The sequence below is a fragment of the Falco punctatus genome, assembly GCF_963210335.1.
Source record: "Falco punctatus genome assembly, chromosome: Z".
Lineage (NCBI taxonomy): Eukaryota > Metazoa > Chordata > Aves > Falconiformes > Falconidae > Falco > Falco punctatus.
Genome location: NC_137586.1, coordinates 37,421,227 through 37,441,726, shown reverse-complemented (window position 1 = coordinate 37,441,726; position 20,500 = coordinate 37,421,227). Strand labels below are relative to the sequence as shown.

Here is a 20,500-nt window from a genome sequence, read left to right as displayed (position 1 = left end):
ATTTTTTTTAGAGAAAGCATGTGGCTCTGTTGGATGAATCTCTGCTCCTGGTGTGATCATTTTGCACATAGCGTGTATTGTTTTTACCCTTTCTGCCTGTGTATGTCCCTGCAATTGTAGCCTTGTTATTATTAGTAGTAACATCCTTTTGGCATGTTGAAGCCTATGGAAATACAAACTAAGCAGAAATGCATGCTAGCAAATTGTGACAGCTTAGGGTGAGCGGTTTCAGTTATTAAAAGCGGAGTACTTCAGCGGGTCTTTTTTGGGCTGCTTGAGAAGTCCATTACAGAGCAATAAAAATGCAGTAGTGATCACATAGGCTATGGGTTTGTACATAACGTCTTGCATATCTTAAGCCATCTTATAGTTACAATATGGGTACCTTTTTTAAATAATGCATAAAATGCCACTTTGGACCTGGCTCATGATCTATTAATTTGACTGTTACAGAGGAAGAATATGTTGAAAACCCCTATGGTCTTGTAAAACCTCCAGGCCCTTGTTAGATGAAAAAGCCTGCTTTCTGCCAGGGCTGGGAGCCAAAGTAAGATCTCCTTCAGATAATATTTAAAGTTAGAGATAACAGTAGTGAAATAGAGCTCTGTGTGGAGTTTTCATGTAGTTACTCAGGAAAAAAAGGAAGCTTAATTTTTTTTGTGACACTGTGACTCTATTAAGATCTTTAATGACACAGAAGAGGATCAATACTGATGATGTCCTTCATTGCAGGCTGTGTACCGTGGGTTTGCAACCTGTCATATTCTTAGAAACCTTACTTTTGCTTGATATTTTAATGCGTTGTTTCTACATTTGTTTACTTTTAGTCCAGATGTGAATGCTTCTCATAAACCCCTGCCAGCCACTTTTGTTGTGGGGTTGTTTGCCTATAGTACTGTTGTATCAAGGAGGTAATTCAGTAGTTGCGAATGAGTGGGTATTAGCAGGTCATGTAGATTCTGTACAGTCCAAGGATTTTCCTTCCAGATGCATGCTCAGAGAGAAACAGCAGCCCAAGACAATCAGACCTCCTTAGAGAAAGCGTAGTAGGCACAAGTATGCTCCGTGGCTGTCAGCGTCTACTGTAGCATGGCACCATTCAGCTGCTATACTAAGCCTATTTTTATTAGCTGTTACTATGAAGGCAAAAACGCTTTGGCTTCGCTCACAAAAGCAGAGGTGCATATTAAGCTGCTCTGTGTGTGTGGTGAGATGAACCACTGGTGGATTAGGAAGCAGCAAGATTGACAGGGAGTGATTCCTCTAGCAGCAAGCTTGGATGTTAAACTGAGATACTTTTGTTACCATGGTGTGTTAGGGAATCACTGCCTTACAAAAATGTGTAGGATTTAGAAATAAAGCAGTGGGGAGAAACTATGTAGATGTGGTTAAATATACATTAGTTAGTTGCAAATGTAATCCCATGAGAGTCAGGAAATTCTGCATTCATGAGGCAAAGTCATGGGTATTGAGTTGTTCTTTTCAGTTTTAGGCAATGTCATGTTTTGACCACAGAAATAACATCCTATGTTATTAAGCTACTAGTTCAGGCTTCAGTATTTTACTTTATTCACATGTGTTGACTACATTCCTTTCAGTGGGCACGACTTGTGTGGATTAAGTCATTGTTAGCATAAATGCATTTTTAGATTGGGGCCTTATTGTCTATATTTCAGCCCTGGAAAATTCTATTCACCTGGTAGCGTGCAGAAAGTAAGGATTTTAACTGGGTATGCGCAGTGCCAATATTTTAATTACATTCTTTCTTTTGTGGCACAAAACCCCTTTGTGCCTGGTCCAGTAAAGCCATGACAGTTTTGCAGGGCTTAGATGAATGCAGTCAAAATGCTAAAGATTGGATATTTTATTTTAATTGTGATCAGGTGACATCTTCTTGATACAGATTTAATTGCTTTGAAGTTGCTTTATCTACTTATATACATTATGTTGTGATCCAGATAAATGGCTCCATATAGCTAAAATAAAATCCAACACCTGTTAGTTGTCTACTATGTTAACTATGTCTACAATAGTTAGATCTATCCAAGGCTTTTACGCCCTTTCATTTTTTATGTGGAACCATCAAGCTTGCTGTTTTCTTTGGCAAAAATGGCATGTTTTACTCATGTACTTTTGAAGGTTTGCTGCCAGACTCCCCATGAAATTAATTAGATAATTTTCGTAACGCTTCCCATTTAGAAGCTTGTAATCTAGTGATGACTGATGTGAATTCTCAAGGACACACCATAAGCGCACAATTTAATTTTTACTTTTTAAAGACTGAGTAATCCCCTGCAGTCTGAGTTTTATCAAGGCAGGATAAAGACTGCCTGAACCCACTGCTACTGAGTGTGTCATGCCTGTGTAGAGTTAATGACAATTCATTGCTTGCTGATGAGGGGCTACTGTTCGGCTTTCCATGCTGTGGAGTCCTGGAGTTGTGCTGGGTGTTGGCACTTGATGCCACACCATAGGGGGATGCTGGGGGGCCCTTTTGGGATGGGCAGCAGATGCTCCTCATGAATATCATGTGCCTGCCCCAAACTCAAGGGTGATAGTGCCTGTGTGTCACTGTTCTTCCAGTACTGAAGTGCATGTGTTGCCCTGGTACAGGGAATGGGTGAAGGTGGGTGTAATCCAGCGGTGCTCTTTCTTGCCCTCTGCATGAAATCCTGTTCCCTCGTGACAACAGTTTCCACTCCTTCACTGCAAAATCAAGGCATGCCAGGCAGCAGTTACTGTTTAGGGAGAGCCTCGTACCTGCAACTGATTTTAACAATTGTTTGGGTGTTTGCTGAAGGTGGTCCTGCATCACCATAGCAGCAATAAGAAAACTGTCATTCTCTTAAACTTTAAGAAGTGCTGGTGTGAATTTGATTTAACTCACTGTGTCATCATTCAGTACTGCTGTCTTACTCAGCTTGGTCAATACCTTAGTACAGCTGATGTTTTTGTAAGAAGATGTTGCAAAAGGAATTTTCTTCACACTTTTTCCTCAAAACAAAAAACCCAAAAAGCTTAGAATAAAACATTCAGCTGTGTTGGTAGCAATTCCTATAAAGCCCAGCGTTTTCTATTAAAAGCCTTTAAGCAGGCTTACATCTTCCCTGGAAAACAGAAATCCTTTTCTGCCCAACTGAAATGTGTAGTTTGTGCTTCCTCTGGCCCCAGGTACGTTAGTGGGGTTTCTAATGCTTCTCTTCAAGCATCAATATTTCACACCGTGCATTCCCATTGGGGGCTGAAAACAAGTAGGTGCATATAGCGTTGGTGTTCAGACTTCTTTGTTGTAAGACTGTGTGGCTATGAAGGGATCAAGAAATTTGCTAATTATTGCTGACTTTATCCCATTTGAAATGATAGTCCTTGCACACGTGTAGCGCAGCAAGACAGGGCTGCCTGGTTGTAGGACATGTATGTAGGGTTTTTCAGTTTGTCTTGGGACAAGTTACCTGTTCTTGTTGGGGATGTCTGAACCTCTGTGAAGGAATCGCTTACTGTGTACCAACTGTGCTGCAAGCCACCTGACAAAAGTGAAGGAAACTATGTTCTGTGTTGTAGGAATTAATGTTTCAGACAGCAAAGTTAGAAGATACAGATAAATGGAGCTATTTGAACTTGTCTGAATCTGTTTAAATATCCACAAGACTTGTATCATTGCCTCAGAGTAAGAGGAGAATGTTAAAAGGGGACTGATAATGTATACCTCATCACCAGAAGAGCTGTGTTTTGTAGCTGAGGTTAACGGTCAGCTCTATTGGTGCCCAAATGTCCCAAGGAAAGATTACTCACATATCTGGGGATAATGGGAACCAGGGCAGCAGTAGCTGGACCGGTGGCCTCAACATTGATTATGCTGTTCAGAAAACCATTGCAAAATTTATGCCCTTAAATATCATTGTTGGTGATCAGTTGTGGGTAGGACAGAAGTAAATCAAGTAACGTTGCTGCTTTGTGTGAGGTAATTTTATGTATTAAATAGTGGAAGGACATTACATAAAAGTCTAACCCTGTGTGTTTTTAATGTTTCAAATTATCGACCACAAAAGTGTAATGGTTTAAACCATGACAAGAAAAGAGTAGATAAAGACTGTGGTAATTTTAATGTCTTTCATTGTATGAATAATCTTTTTCCATTGCCCATGCTTCTTTAACATGATTTAGTTAATACATTCTAACTTTATTCTATGGATGAAGAGGACCTAGTTTCAAGACAGTGATTACTGCATTGCATCTTCCACAAGGAGAGTGAAATATCACAAGCGAGCAGGAATATCAAGCAAATAGCCATGGTCTGAATATTCTGGATAATAACAGTTCAGTTGCAGAGTTTCTCGGGTTCAAGGCAAAAGGAAAAAGTCACTCTTGGTATTCTCAGTGACCTAAATTTGCTTTAGCAGAGGACTGTTGGGACTAAATAAAATTTTCCTAAGTTACAATTTTAGCTAAATAAAACAGTTTGTAGGTGTGATGGTTCAGCTTCATTTATTTGTGCCATATGCAGCCTTTTTGATCCTTTGAACACTGTAAAACTCAAGATTGATCAGGGTTGTAGTACATGAGATCATAGTTTAGCCAGCATTTTAAATAATGAAAATAAGTACCCAATATTTTCAATAACTTCAGTTACCTGTATGTTACTGTATCAGTAGCTTTTTGTATTTTTCTCTGTGTAACTTTTCACTGAAACTGGAATGTACAGTAAATGGAAGCTGAGATTTTCACATAATCATTTAATCCCAGGAGTTAAGTAAATACAATGAGGCTTGCTGTGAAGCTGACAGAGGCCAACAGAGATGGCATGTAAGAGCTGCACTGGATCTCTCTAGTTAACAGTGAAATTTTAGATGCAGGTTTTTTTTCTGACATGGGGGTGCAGGAGCCAGCAGTCTGCAGCAGCAAAGACAGTGCATAGAGACTCTGAAGCAGCACTTCAGAAGAAAAGCTGTTGTTTTTCCTGTATTTACCTCTGTGTTTACTTTATGTGTATGACCTTGACAAGACTTCTGCATAGTAAAGGTTTAGTGTAGGGTCATGCTGGGGGTGCTGTACAGAGTCTGAGCTATAGAAGAAAAGAGAGGAACTTCACTGAATTTGCAAAGTCCATGAGTACCTGCTGGGAAGACCAGATCTCTAATGATGTGGAAATGTAGTGCAAGGATAACATGCATAAAAAACATTCTACATGTACTGAGGTGGTTCTGCGGTTGCTTCTTTGTTAATAGAAGTGCATGAATTCCTAACATCAGGACCTCAGATCTGGGAGAATTTAGGTGAAGAACCTGCTTACTGCACAAAAAGTGACAGCAAATCGTCAGTTCAGTTTCAGAAACCGGGACTGCATCAACATCTGCCCTTCTCAGTGCTGACATGTGAAGCAGGGCACACAGGAGAGAAAACAGGGCATGAGAGGAGAATTGGGAAGTGTTGGCTTTTGATACAGCACCTGTCAGGGCTGGCCAGAATAGCTACCACCTACCTTCTACCGTTGCTGATAGTTCCATTAGAGCAGAAAATGTAGGTTAGTTGCACGAAACTCTCACACTGGCTTTAATACCTAGGCTGAATTTTCGAGTTTGTAACGAGCACTAAAATTGAGAATTTGACTTCCTTTCTAAAACACATTTCTCCTTTGTTGGCTTATCGGAGCTTTGTGTATAGAATGTGTGAAGGTTCTCAAAGGCAAAATTTAAAAATTGTGAAGTTGAAGTCCCAGAAAATCAGTATCTGAGTATTGCTTGTCAGCTTAATTTGGGCTTTCCAGTCTTACCAGAGTGGAGTGATGCTATTCTCTTGTCACAGGGCTTTCATGCCGCTGAGCTTGCCAGATAAGCAATATTCTTCAAACAAGTTGTCCTAGTTTCAACTGGGATAGAGTTAATTTTCTTCCTAGTAGCTGCTGCGGTGCTGTGGTTTTGATTTAGTATGAAATAGTGTTGCTAACACACAGAATAGGCAATAGTGAGCAACAACTAAAACATCAAAGTCAGTGACATTCCAGTCTCCCATGCTCTGCCCGTGAGCAGGTGCACAAGAAGCCAGGGGGGGACACAGCCAGGACAGCTGACCCCAACTAGCCAAAGGGGCATTCCGTGCCATAGAACGTCACAGTCAGTACATCAAGTGGGGGGAGTTGGCCTAGGGCTGCCGATCGCTGCTGGGGGACTGGCTGGGCATCCGTCAGCGGGTGGTGAGCGGTTCTGTTGTGTGTCACTTCTTTGTTTTCCCTTGGGTTTTATTTTTCTCTCCCTCTCTCCTCTTCATTATTATTATTTTTGTTCTTGTTACTATTTTTCTTTTAATTATTAAACTGTTCTTCTGTCAACCCATGGGTTTTACCCTTTTCAGATTTCACTTTTACCCTCCTCCCCATCCCACCAGGGTGGGGAGTGAGCGAGCAGCTGCGTGGTACTTAGCTGCTGGCTGGGGTTGAAACACAACACAAGTGATTTATTTAGGATATCTTCATCTTTCATCAGTGGACCCCATTTTGATGTTGTTGGTTTTTTTTTAAATGTAATTCAGACTTCCCCACATTGTGCTGCATGTACTTTATTAATTCTTACAAATATTGATGCCTTTTCACACACTTCTGGGAAAATATGGTCCAGATAATGCAATTTGTAGGGACAGGTTTGAAAAGCCTAGAACTTTATATAATCCTGTGTTTGCCAACATTACCTACATATTCAGAACAGAGTTTTCATGGTTATCTGACAAGAACTTCCTCAGTTTGCAGTTTGCCTCTTTCAGTTTCTTAAGGACCATGTTCATACTCTCATGAACATGCACCTTTTTAGTTTATTTTACGTTTAGTTTACTCATTATTTTGTAGGCATGAAATCCATTGGAACTGTAGTATTCAGCTGCTCTACATGAGAAACCATCATATTATCACTTGTAGTTCTTTGCCTGTGTGTCTTCTACTCTTACCAGTAAGGTTTCTTCTTCAGCAAAAATATTCCTGCAGGCAGCAGCCTTCTCTAGTGTTTCATCTTTCAACTCTATTGTGCAATGAATTGTTTATCCACATGTGTTAGCTCAGACTCCTGTGCATGACTCTAAGTCTTATACTAGATTATTTCTGAGTTTTTATGTTAGCAGTGTCTCAGTTCTTTTTTTTATAAAGCTAAGATAAAATATGTATATCAATATAGAAGGAAAGAGATTTTCTTTCAAAAGTAGATACATGTGTCAGTAGGACAGTCTCTAAAGAACCACAAATCCTGCTTCATCCAGTGCAATTGTTCAGACAAAACAGCTGCAATATTTGTCTTAAGGTCTTTTCTGGATTCTAATTGTTAAATGAAGGATGTGTTTCAGATTCATAGAATCACAGACTGCTTGAGGTTAAAAGGGACACCTGACGGTTATCTGGTCCAACTTCCCTGCTCACCCAGGGCCACTTAGAGTGGTTGCCTAGGATCACATCTAGACTTTTAAAAATACCTGTAAAGAGACTCCACAACCTCGCTGGGCAACCTGTGCCAGTGCTTGGTCACCCTCACAGGAAAAAAGTGTCATCTGATGTTCAGAGGAAACCTCCTGTGTTTATGTTTGTACCTATTGCATCTTGTCCTGTCACTGGGTACTACTAAGAAGAGCCTGGCTCTGTCCCCTTCGCACCCTCTTTGCACCTTCCTTTCAGATTAATATACGTTGATAAGATCTGTGAGGATCCCCAGATCCAGGACCCCCATGTCCTTTTCTGTCAAGCTGCTTTCCAGCTCAGTGGGCCCCAGAATATGTTGGTGCATGGGGCGGTTCTTCCATAGGTACAGGACTTCACGCTTCTTGTTGAACTTCATGAAGTTCCTGTTTGGCCCATTCTGTCCATCTGTCAAGGTCCCTCTGGGTGGCAGAATGACCCTCTGACACATCAGGCACTCCTCCAGTTCTGTGTAATCAGCAAACTTGCTGAGAGCACACTCTGGCCCATCATCCAGATCATTAATGAAGATGTTAAACAGGACTGGACCCAGTATTGACTCCTGGGGTATACTGCTAGCTACTGACCTCCAGATAGACTTTGCACCACTGATCACCAACCTCTGGGTCTGGCCATTCGTCCAGTTTTCAGCCCCCATCACTGTCTGCTCGTCCAGCCCATACATGAACGGCTTGTCGATGAGGATCTTAGGGAAGACGGTCTGGGTAGACGGAATCCACTGCTCTCCCTTCATCTGTCAGGCCAGTCATTTCATCACAGAAGTGTGTCAAGTTGGTCAGTTGTGACTTCCTCTTGGTGGAGCCATGCTGTGACTGGTCCTGATGATTTTTGCATCCTTAAGTGTCTGGAAATGGTTTCCATGATTAGCTGCTCCATCACCTTCCCAGGGACTGAGGTGAGGCTGACCAGCCTATAGTACTCTGGATCTTCCTTCTTGCCCTTCTTGAAGACAGGAGTGATATTCTGGAGTGATATTCCAATGTTAGGGCACTTCTTCCAGTCCCTGTGATCAGCCAAAGATCTTGCAGTGACATCTGCCAGCTCCCTCAGCCCTCATGGGTGCATCCCATCAGGGCCCATGGACTTGCTCAGGTAGCAGGTACAGAGTCAACTTAATTAACAAATAACCTCATCTCCATCAGTGATTTGGTATTTTTGTTTGAAATTATAGTAATTAAGGCAGCTAATTGTATCAGTACCTTAGGTCACATTCTCTGCAAATGGCTGTCTCTGCCTTCTCTCAAAAATCAATAATCTTGGATTTGCTGTTTAAAGTTTACAGATCCTTAAATTACCTCTCTAAAGAATTTTTTAGTTCCTTGAATGTTGTAAATGTTATGAATAAATACTTCCATTTCTATAAGAAAATAATGAATTCCACTTCCCACTCTCTACTCCGTTCTTCCATCCTCCCTGTGAGCTTGCAGTGTGCAAGCCAACCTTTGTGAATGGTTAAAAAGGAGCAGTTTTAACCCTGCCTTGGAGGTTAGTTGCTAATGTAGCAGCGTGACAGGAGACGTGGTGATACAGAATTTGGGCAGGGTGCAAGCAGCTCAGTTCAAGCTTATGGTATCATGGACACCCAAATGGTGTCTCCCTGTGGTGGTGGCAGATGTGGGATTGTTCCATCCTTTGAGCTACAGATGGGTTGGATTACTCTGCTAAATGCTGAGACGGTGGTCAGTGACAGGGCGCTTCAGAGGCAGTACAAATTTTAAGTACAGGAGTCCTGTTAGCAAAGGCAGCTTGTCCTGCGGGAGCATGTTGCTCCTCCTTCTGAAGCTAACTTTGGATAAAGCAGAAGTGGAAGCAATACTCGGCCATAAGCACTTTTAAGTGGATAAGACTTTTCAGTATGTACGGCATAGGGAAACTTAAATTTTAGACTGTTGTGTGTAAAAATAGGAAATCTATACACTGGTTGGTAGGAAATGGGATATTACTACACAACGGAAATTTTATTTCAGGAAACAATATGTAAGCTTCCCTTAAAAAAGATTAAGGGGAAGGTGAGAAAAGCCATTGTCACCCACATACAACCGTTTTCTATTTTTTAGTGTAAATTAGGAACGTAAAATGATGAGGGTTATTATTAGAAGTTAGATGAATCCATTCAACCATGAGATATTACAGAAACAGCTCTATTATATCCTGTGTCATAAACAGGTGAGTTTGCCTGAAAATTGTTCGCAATTTTGCAAGAGTAAGTTGTTGTACTACTTGTAGTAACAGACAAGGGCTTGGAAATGACAGAAGCCTAGTGATTTAGAACTGGTGAAAAAGGTGCCTTTTTAGGGAAAACTTGAGCCAAAGAAACTTCCCTTTTCTTGCTGAAATTTTTCAAAGCACAGAATTCCCTCAACCAGGCCTAATAAAGAAGCCAGTGTCTCCTTTGCATCGGTGTGAGAGCACTAAAATGAAATAGACTGTCTAAGAATGCAATAAATCATACCGGGTCATTGCACTAATGAACAGTTTGGGCCCAAACTCTCATTAGCGTGTCTGGGGGAAGAGAAAACGAGTAAAACAGGAAAAAGCTATTAGGAAGGAAGCTGGTACTGTCTTAAGCTTTCATTGTTGAAGGACACCCTTTAGCTAATTTCAGACCCATAGAAATAAATAATTCTGTTTGGTGATTAGTAACCAGTGGATAAGAGCAGAAAGCCCAAGTGAGTAAAGCCATAAATACCTAAGTCTGGGATAACAGCCTGCAAAACTGTCAAAAAGCACTGCTTAAGTGACAAAAGATAGCCTCTGGTAACTAGAAGCATCAGCGCAGTCAGCACTAATCCATATTCATAGATGGAAGGCATATTTTTAGTTCCTTCTAAAAAGACAAGTCTTTTCTGTTAATAATGTTCATTCTTATGTTAAAAGCAGTTGTTTCCTCTGGGTGCGCTCTCACCCAGATTTCTCAAAGTCAGAAAAGCTAGGTTTAATTTCTGATACTTAGCAATTTTATCGTTTATGCTAATCTGTATTTCTTGGAATAACTTTTCAGATAGGGCTGTTTAAGAAAATAATGTAAATTGTTTCAAGAGGCATTTAAGAACTTTTTTCAAAAAAAGTGTGAATGATCATTTGTTTCACTGGACTTCTCAACTTGCTACAGCAGAGTGAAATTTTTACCAGGAAGATATTGTAAAAACTTTATGTGTATTCATATCCATTCCTTCTAGTGATCCTGTCTCATTTAGTTAATGCTGAGTAAAAGTTTTGACACAGAAGAATTCACTGGTGTTTGCATGCGTTATAATGTGAACAAGACCAGGCCTTTTCCCTTTTTTCATTTCAAAAATGGTTTAAAAAAAAGTAGTGATGTTTTCATAATGGCAAATATCACTGTCTCCGCATCTGTGTGGTATTTTCTTTTCCCTACAGTTTTAGCACTTCTTCAACTGAATTTAAAACTGAATATGATAGTCTTTCAATGTTTGTTACTTTTTTAAGGGAATGGATTTTATATTTATAGAAGTTAAAAGTACATGTTGAAATTAATAAGGGAAAAATACAGTTAATGGAAATACTCAGAAACCAGTTGTCAGCTAGTAAATTTGTTGCAAGAAGCTGAAAGTGACAGATAAACCAGATGTTTAAGAGTAACCTGAAGCTGGAAGACTAAATTAGTTTTCAGAATGGTGCTGTCTTTAAAGTTTGCATTGACTCTTGTTCTTCATCAGTGGCAGTCTGTATCGCGTTATGATGCCGCTGTATAGATACCACTGTATATACATTTATGTCAAAGTATTCTATTAAGGGAAGGTTGCTGGTATTAAATGAATCAGTGCACACAGTTTAGTCCAAGCTGACTCTCAAGTCATCAAAACTGGTGAATGAAAGGACTTCTAATCAACGGAGTCAACCTCAGGAAACAAAGACCCAATGATAAGAGCACTGTTATCTAAATTACGCAGAAAGAAGCCTCCAAGTGAGGAAGTTCTGGCCACAAGAGGAGACAAGCTGATAAGGTGCTGCAGCCCACAGAAAATCAGTTGAAAGTAGGACAGAGATAATTGTGGCACTGGGAGATTGGACCTCCCACTCAAGTAGCCCCCCCCACCCCCTGCAAAAGAGAGCAAACTCCCGCTTCAGGACCATGTATAGTTGATAGAAAATTTTGTTAGCGCTGTCTGAGGGTGCACACTAGTTTGCATTAGAAGCAAGAAACTTGTAACCAGTCCTGAACGTGAATGAAAATGCATATGTAATACACTATGAATGTGCAAGTACTCTACTGTATATAATGTGTACCCTTGAGTAAATTGGTGAGCATGCTTGGAGGAGACATTACCCCATGCTCCAAGCACTGTAATAAATAATGCCTGCCTTCTAAATCTTCAAATCAAGTCTTAGGTTTTTTTTTCCTTGACTGACTTCACAGTATCAGTTATCATACTTACTTTACAGCTAAAAATCTTGTATGGTTTTGCAGAAGTTCAGACAGTGAAAAAAAATATTTCTTTTCCAGAATTACTTGATTTTTGGAGCACTGTCAAGTGGTGCTGCAATGTCTTCCAAAAAGGTCTGATGCTGTGAACCATGTAAGAATCTGTCTTGGTACTCAGAAACTGCTTGTGGTGCTGGTTGGGTTGGGTTTTCGTGCTCAGGGTTGATTCACCTGTATACAAGCTGTATATATCCATACAGTCAGGTCCAGAGTTTGTATTTTGACTGTGAGGACTGGAGCTGGTATTGATTTGAGGAGAGCAGATGTTAATAGTGTTTTTCTCAAGCATTCTGTTGCCCAAGTAGGTGTGTCTCATTGTGAGAAAAGGCGATGAAAGGCTGTAAATCTGCCTACTCCTTACAAAAGGCAACAATAGGTTGATTTATGGACAAAAAGTAACTGTTAGGCTTAGGTAGCCTGTGTGCATGAAAACTGAGTTTTAAAGTGACTGGATAGTACTGCAGTTATTTTTGAGAGCAGTTTGGTTCTAACTTAATCATGAGGGATATCATACAGGCAAGGAGAGTCAGAAAACTTCCGTTAGCCTGGATAACACTTCACTATAACACAGTTGTATAAAGTTTAAAGTGCAAGCAAGTTTTCTTTTCAATAGTAGATTTTTAGATTCTTACTTCCTAACCTGATTGTCACCATTCCTTCTGTATGATCGCTCCTTTCTTGTTTGATATTCTCTGTTAGCGTCTGCTGTGCCCACATACCAGATTTGTTCTTTTCCTCTTATCTACAGATGTCGGTAGGTGCAAGTACGTACCAACACCCATGCACTTCAAGCCTAAGAAACAGCAAAAGAGTATATGGGGACATGCAGCATGTCAGCAGGAAGCAAGACTTCTCAGTACAACCCTCATAAGCCCTAACCACTATGAGAAAAATTATACAGAATTTTTAGATTAAGTAATAAGCCTTTCTCTGTAATTTTATATACTTTTAGAGAGAAATTTATACATTTTAAACAACAGTGGAAAAACATAATTTAGAACTGTCTGTTAAATAATATAAACTGATTTAAACAATTCTGTTTTAAAATTATAGTTGTCTTTTGTAATCTGTGGGTTTCAGATAATTGTCTAACAAGGCAATCTTTCTTGTTCAATCACTATTACCATCTGTAGGGTCTTTACACATATGGAAAGTGTTGGAATGAAGACAAATCCAGTAACAGCAGAAAAGTTTATTATGAATCCTCGTCTTTTAAACTTACTTTCTAAGGAAGAAGAAAGAAAACTGACTGGTTTTTCTGGCATTTAGTGTGGTCGGCTCAGGTGGTATTCTGGTTTTTGATTCTACTACATCATTACTAATTTGGAAATGTTGCAACTACATTATGACAAGGACGCAGGAGCCTTAGATCTATTATGAGCTCATTTAGGCTGTCATGTGCAGCCTTTCAAACAAGATATTGAGAACTTCTCGTTAGGATATTGGCTGTAGTAAAGAATGTGAATGATGTAGTAGTGTGCACGTATGTTGAGTGCATAGCAATTTCCACAATGTTTGCCTCACTGACACCTGAAATAAAGATCTTTGAGTATTATTGTGTTCCACAGTTCTTTTTTCGCGACAGCATGCCTTAGGCAGTAGCGAATATTAAGAGTTTTAGGCAAAAATGTTTCTGACTATATTAATTTTCTTTTTTTTTTTTCCTTTTAAATCTGAACAGCCCAGTCCTGCAAGTTCCAGCTCCAGTTCCAGTTCCAGTTTTACACCATCTCAAAACAGCACACAACAAGGTACCAGCAAAGGAAAAGAAACTTAAAGTGAATGCGTGAAATGAAGGAGTGAAGAAAAACAGAACTGGTGGCGTCTCATTACCACTTTTCTGCTGCCTTTCACAGCCTGAACTGACCACAGTTTTGCTTTAAAGACTTTTTCTCTGGTTCTTTTCAGATGTGGCTGTCAGGACAAAATAAAAGGGGAGGAAATGTGTATCTGAGAAAAGGGTGTGAAGGGTATTTGTTTTGAAGCACTAACTACATGCCAGTCACTTAACAGATGCTAAACTCAAAGGAGCTTCTGTTTCTGAGGTTCTTTTCCAGGGTTAGGTAGCATGGCACCTGGCTCCATCTGAAGCCCTCGTCAGGAAGGTGTGGCTTCCCATGGGAAGCCCAAAGATGTGTGCATGTGTACTGTTTCAAAGGGCTGTGATCTTCCCATAATATCGGGAAGATTTAAGAGCATACAGTATTTACTATAGATACATGGCAGGAGATGATGATGATCAGACTTTTAAGTTTGCATTTTGGTTTTCTGGCTAATAATTACTGTGTACTTGGAATTCAGTAATGTGTTTTTCTTCCCAGACAACTTGCCAAGGCAAGTTTTCTATAAAGAAGTTGAAATTCATTCTACGTGAGCTATTACTTAGTTCCCATTTGGCTTTTTTACCTGGGTTTATAAGATTGTACAACTGATACATTCTTAATCAGCATTTTTTTTTGTTCTTTGGATCAGGAGCATTAAAAAAGCAGCTTTTGACTAATTAAAATTGCATTTGTTTTATCCATTTATATTCCTCAAAGGTAGACTTGATTTAAGGTTATGAAAATACATTAGTGCCTGAGGCAGGCAGTTTGTTTTTAAATAGATCTACACATGATGCAATCTGTCATGCTGCCTTCCTGTAGGTGACTGGTACTAATTTTCTAATGTGTTCTGGCGCTGTTACTCCAGATGAAAGAAGGCAAGAGGTGAAGTTAAATGTGGTTGATGACTGGCTTCAGGCATTAGATTTTTGCCTACGGCTAAAAAGAACCCCTTCTTGCTGAAACCCCATTTTTGCTCTCATATAAAATTCATTAACGCTGTGAACTGCCTGTTACAAGCCATAAGATTTGGTTATACATTCCTGTATCTGTTACCTTATGTTGAGCAAAAAACCTGTTGACTCAGTATGTTTTTCTGGGCAGACTGGATCCATCCGTTTCTTCTGGTTCATGTACAAGATGTATCGCAGACTCTTTCAGTGTTTTGCACCTTCTCAAGAATAGGTGGATCATTTTTCCTCTGATGTGAACAACTTTGAAGTGCAAGCATTATATGTCTCCTCTTTCTTGCCACAGTGAATAGTGATTACTGCTTCTTTCTGAGAGGTCCAGTTAACTAAATGTGCTCATTGCTCAGGCTGTGCATTTGTGTATCAAAGGGAGGAAGTGTGAGGCATGCTGTGGTGTGTTCAGACCGTGTGGTGTGTTCTGGTCAGAACCCATGCTTTTTTCCCTATGGAGAGGTTACCTGCCAGGGCCATTGCTCTTTTTCTCTTGTGTTCAAACTCCAGTGCTTGTTCAAGTGTCAAGTAAACTGCAGCATGAAATTTTTCACCTCCTTTTAAGCAGTGGGCTAACCAAAGTTCCTTCAAGTGCTTTGGCCCTTGGGGCCTACTCTGATACTTCTGTTTCCTTACCAAGAGTACTTGCTCTTGGCCTTAAATATTCTGATCCTTTAGGAGATAACTTCTCAAACCCTTAAAAAGGTTGTAATGGAATTCGGAATTAAGTGTTGGCAAGGAGCAGAAGATTAACAGTGACATCACTGAGTGCTAAAAAAAAAAAAAAAAAGACCTAGAAATTAATGTGTTGCTGATTTTTAGGAAAGTCCACTGAAAAAATTACCCAGCTGGATACAAAATGCCTATGTAGAGTTGCAGGCATAGTCCTACATTAAGTGAAAACTTGTCTGTATGGCAGGTTGTTCAGTGCCTTTGGGTCTGTCAGTGGTGTATGTGTCCCAAGAGTCCAAGTTAATTTTTCTCCAAGAAGAGGAATAAGCCTGGTGGCAACCTGAGACAGGACTATCTGCTTGTCCCAGAACACAGCAATGAAATATAGGGGATAAAATTCCCCTGTGCTGTGCTTGAAAAAAGACATAGGCAAGAATAAGCAATTAGCTTAAGCTTGAAAGAGCAGGCTGTGTAGGAATCTTGAGGAATGTGTGCTGATTTTCCTTCTGGTTCTATTTAAAAATAAAATCAAGGACTGATGTTTTAGGTGACCTGTGAGCATAGATACCAGTTTCCGCGTTGTAAAGTGCTGGTGTTCTATGCAAGATCAGCTATTTTTATGTCATACTAAGTTTCATTACAAAATTAGGTTTCAGTTGATTATTTTATGTTTCCTTCTACTGATCTTTTCTTCTCTTTACCATCAAGAGCATGACGATGCTTTCATTTCACCTGTCCTTTACCAAGTTTTTTCTATCATATTCTTCCTCCTGTACATTGTGGAAAGGAGACGGACATGTTCTCAGAAGCTGGCTTTGGCCTACAGAGTGGAGTGAGACTCATCTGCTCTCAGTGCAAAGATTACCCTCTTCAGTAGGACTTTGATGGTGATTGTTAGTGTCTTTGCCCAGTAAGGTGTAAAGAAAGTAGCTTCTCTTGGCTAAGCCTAGCCTGTGGAAGTACCCTTGTGTTCTACCCTTTTATCTCTCTTGAAACATAGAGATATGTTTGTATATTTATAATTTAATTCTCTTTTCTAATCCTTTATGGCAATTCATTCCATGGTGGTGGTGTGGACAAGAAGCACTTCAGTGTAAGTCCCCTTCCCTTGTCAACTGTGCAAGTGTCTGGTCCATGAGGAATCTGCCCATCAGCACCATCTGGTCTTCTTCCTAGCCAACTATGGGATGTGAAAACAAAAAGAAACCATTGATCTGAACCTGCCCAAACCACCAATGTATGAAAGTTGTAGTGCACTTTTAGTGGTAAATAATTCTCACCATTGGCTTTGAAGTCACTCACACAAAACTAGTCAAAATGCCTGTAACCTGAGCCTTGATAGGTCTGGAATAACCCATAAAGCCGTTCCTCCCCTGAAGGGAGCATTTGCCCTGTTAGGAGTATGACCCTGACAGACAGAGGTCTATCTTATCTTCTGGCAGTGACCAGGGATGATACTCTTTGACTGTTTTCCCATTAGCAAGTAGAGAGCTGCAAGCTTCATCTCCATTTGAAGAACACTGTGAGGCTCACTTGAGTCACGTTGGTATTCATTGTTTCCTGGGTGAAGGAATTACAGAATCCTAATAGTACTTACTAATCCTGCAGGCATTACTGTGGCTTTCACTTGCTGCTTCATGTCTCAGATGGGCTTTAGTTCAGAGTTAAATGCCCTGTGGCATCAGTCTTGCTTCCTCCCCACTTCTAGACTGCATTTGCTTGTTCTTATTTCAAGCAGCTGTAGTTTTACATTTCCCAGATACGTTAAGCATACACCTCTTTCTGTAACTGACTTTTACAGCAGAGTAAAATAAAACCAAAATCCCAAACTGAGTTTAATGCAGTTCTATGAGCAAGTCAAGCTCTGTACCTTCTGTTAATTCATAAAAGCGATAGCATGGTGTTACATGGGACTGATGCACTTTTTACATATGAACATTGGCAAAGCACTTACTTGACTTGAAATAGACCCTGAAATAAAGGCACCAGCTAAAGCTAAATATATAAAAACCAGGAAGACAAAGGCTGCCTTGGCCAGAATATGTTCATCAGAATGATTTTTTAGATTCTGCTTCGCAGTACGTGCATTAACCTAACAGTCATAGAATCGTAGAATCATTTATGTTGGAAAAGACCCTTAAAGTTATTGAGTCCAACCGTAAACCTAACACTGCCAAGGCTGCCCCTAAACCATGTCCCAGTGTACTATTACTGATCAGTATGTCCCTGTAGATCTTTAGTCGCATGTAATACCTTTGAGAAAGCAAAAAATGCTAAAACCCAGCAATGCAAAACAATGTTGCATAATATAATAATAAAGTAATAGTCCATTTCTCCTGGCATGACAGTCTTTTACTTACTTCAGCTGTGGTCCGGGGGGCCAATCATACAAACACGTGAACCTAGGAGTCACTTTACTGTCATGCGTAAGTCTACTGAAGCTGACTGTGTTGCTTGTGTGAGTAAACAATTAATGAATAAGTCCCTGCAGCACAAGGCGCCAGTGCATTGCTTCATTTGTTTAATGTTTAAGATGCTCCCCTCCCAACACAGTGTGGGAAGGGTAGTTTTCTGTCTTTTGGGTTTTTTTTTAGACAAAACAGGGTGAATTGCCTGGAACACTACAAAGTGAACTTCATTTGTGTATTTTATTGTCCGTGTTGTTTCAGGTCCCTTGAGGTCTGTAATGAAAGATCTGCATTCAGATGATAATGAAGATGAATCAGATGAGGCAGAGAAGAATAATGATTCTGAGTTGGAACGACCTGCAAATACACGAGGAGGAAACAGAAGTCGCAGGTGAGTGTCTTCTCTTATGATGTCAAGTAGCCGGGTGGCCAGGATGTTGTGCATGTTAGTAATGAGGTGAGGTCTGATGTTCTCAAAGAGCGCTGAGTAGCACATGGGCAGAGAATTCAGACTCTCCTTTTAAAGCAGATGAATGTAAAAGTGCCTCTTCTAAAAACTAAGAGAATTAGCCATTTCCAATACAAACTATTTCTATACTAATCCATATGGCTGTGAAGATCTTAATTTGACTTCCCTTGATTTCATGCCATTGTGACTTCAGGGGAGTAGTCATAATTACTCTTTGGCATAAATGAGATAGAATTAAATCCTTCAATTGCTGGATGAGCTATTTTCTACGTAGCGTCTCATTTTCAGGATCTCTTTGCTTACCAGTTTTAGATTAAGTTGTTAAATTGGATCAAAATCAATTAAATTTGAATTTCAAGTAATTTCTGCACTACGTGCAATAGGTAATGTATAAAAGTGCAGGCAGAAGGCAAAGCAAGCATCTATCACAGAAATTACTTTTTAAAAAAAGCTTCTGCATCCTAGCTGCAACCTGAAGAGGGTGTTCATCCCTTCTTCGGGCAACTTTACACTCCGTCTGAATGTTGTTGCAGGTTACGGAAAATCTGAAGCAGTCTCTCTTGAACCTTTTCACAGTAGGTTCTTTATCTGATCCACAGGCTTTTGCTGTGAGTGTGCAGCACCTGAGTACCAGTGTCAGCTACTGCTTAAATGGGAATGTAATAGGAAAACATTAATAAATGTGAGCTTTTTCCCTGGTATACTTTAGCAGCTGGCATCAAGGAAAAAAAGACTAAAATGCCTAGCAGTTTGAGAATTTGTTCATGACAGTGGTTGTATAAAGGATTGTCTGAAGCTCAACTTGCTCTTAATTGTGGAGATTTTGGGTTTTTTTTTATAATAAAACCTTAAGGCTAATTTTTCTCTAGCTTCTTTTTATCCCAAATAATTATTCTTTTTTCTTCCAACAGTTAAATATTCCCTGTTGTTCCTAACTAAATGAATGATGAGACTGGCAAGGAACTGAGCTTTTTCATGTGGCCTTTCCTGAGATACTAAGTTTTAAAATTTTACCTAGGCAAAAGACTGTTATTTGTGACAACAAACGTGGAACTTTTCAGTGAAACACCTGTCCAAGTGAGAAATACAGCTGTTTAGAAAACTTGTAGAAGAGCAGAAAATTATCTCTAAAAAAATTTTCCTCCTTCCATGTGGCTGTGAACGAAGATACAGAGTAGGTTCAGGAATGCTGGGAAAAGCAGTTTGATATTCTAAATATTTAACAGTATCTGTAATGTTAGATGCTGTTAACTAGACACGTCATCTCAGCCAAGTGCAGGCAGACAGCCTTATTCTCCATGCTGTGCAGAGCTTCTTCCAGAGTGCAGCCCTACTCAGATGCCTCTCTTCCACGTGACCTTGATTAATGATGGCTTGCTTAGCGAGGGGTCATTCTTGGTGTCTGCCTCAAAGTGCAAGCTCGGTTCACCCCTGTTAACAGCCCTTTGTCTGGAGGTGTAATCTCTTGGCTCTGTTTTTTCCATAGGGTTAGTCTGAGTGATGGCAGTGACAGTGACAGCAGTTCAGCTTCCTCACCACTACATCATGAGCCAGCACCACCTTTACTGAAAACCAACAACAATCAGGTAAAGTCAGGATTCGTAAATGCAGTCCTGGGGAGCTGATAATGACATGCTGACTACTTTGACGCAGTTACTTAGTCCATAAACTGACATGCTAGCTTTTTTATCGGTAGAAGGATTTGGATTAGCAAATACTGTAGACCAAAGTAATGTTTTCATAAGTATTTTAAGAAATGTGTCCTTTCTGTATGAATTAGCTTTGTAAGGTAAACAATGCAAACTGGCTTTACAGTGTCAGTCATACAACTGATGCAGATTAATACAGCTATTGATACAGGTATTAGCAGTAGACAGTTTGCGTCAATAGGCTCATTCTCAGGAGTTTATTGACTCATCTTTTCCCCTCTCCCCCACCACTGTTCATCTAGAAAATACAATATTTTTTACTTCACTAGAAGACACAATAGGTTTTTTTACCCCACTATCAAAGTGTTTTTTCCGTATCTGTAAAAGCTAACATTGTTATTATTTTTGAGGTAGGAAAGTAGGGTAGTTCTTTTTTTCAGAAAAAAAAATTAATCTAGACCTACAAAATACATTAGGGACAAATGACAGTTAGAGTTTAGGAGTTACCTCACACCCAGTCACCAATAAAGCAAAGCTCTCCAAATATAAAAATTAAACATAAAACCTGTTTTTTTTTTTAAATAATAATTTATGAAATACATAACTTGTCCCTTATTTTA

The 20,500-nt window shown here is 39.8% G+C and overlaps 1 protein-coding gene across 4 annotated transcripts in view; it reads left to right on the top strand.

Moving 5' to 3' along the window:
• The window catches only part of MLLT3 (MLLT3 super elongation complex subunit), a 140,016-nt gene that overhangs the window by 105,200 nt on the left and 14,316 nt on the right, over window positions 1–20,500 (top strand). For all 4 annotated transcript variants that reach the window (XM_080372898.1, XM_080372899.1, XM_080372897.1 and 1 more), the window contains 3 exons: window positions 13,579–13,648; window positions 18,024–18,153; window positions 19,718–19,817. In XM_080372898.1, the coding sequence (XP_080229024.1) occupies window positions 13,579–13,648; window positions 18,024–18,153; window positions 19,718–19,817 (300 nt within the window). The remainder of the gene's footprint in view (window positions 1–13,578; window positions 13,649–18,023; window positions 18,154–19,717; window positions 19,818–20,500) is intronic.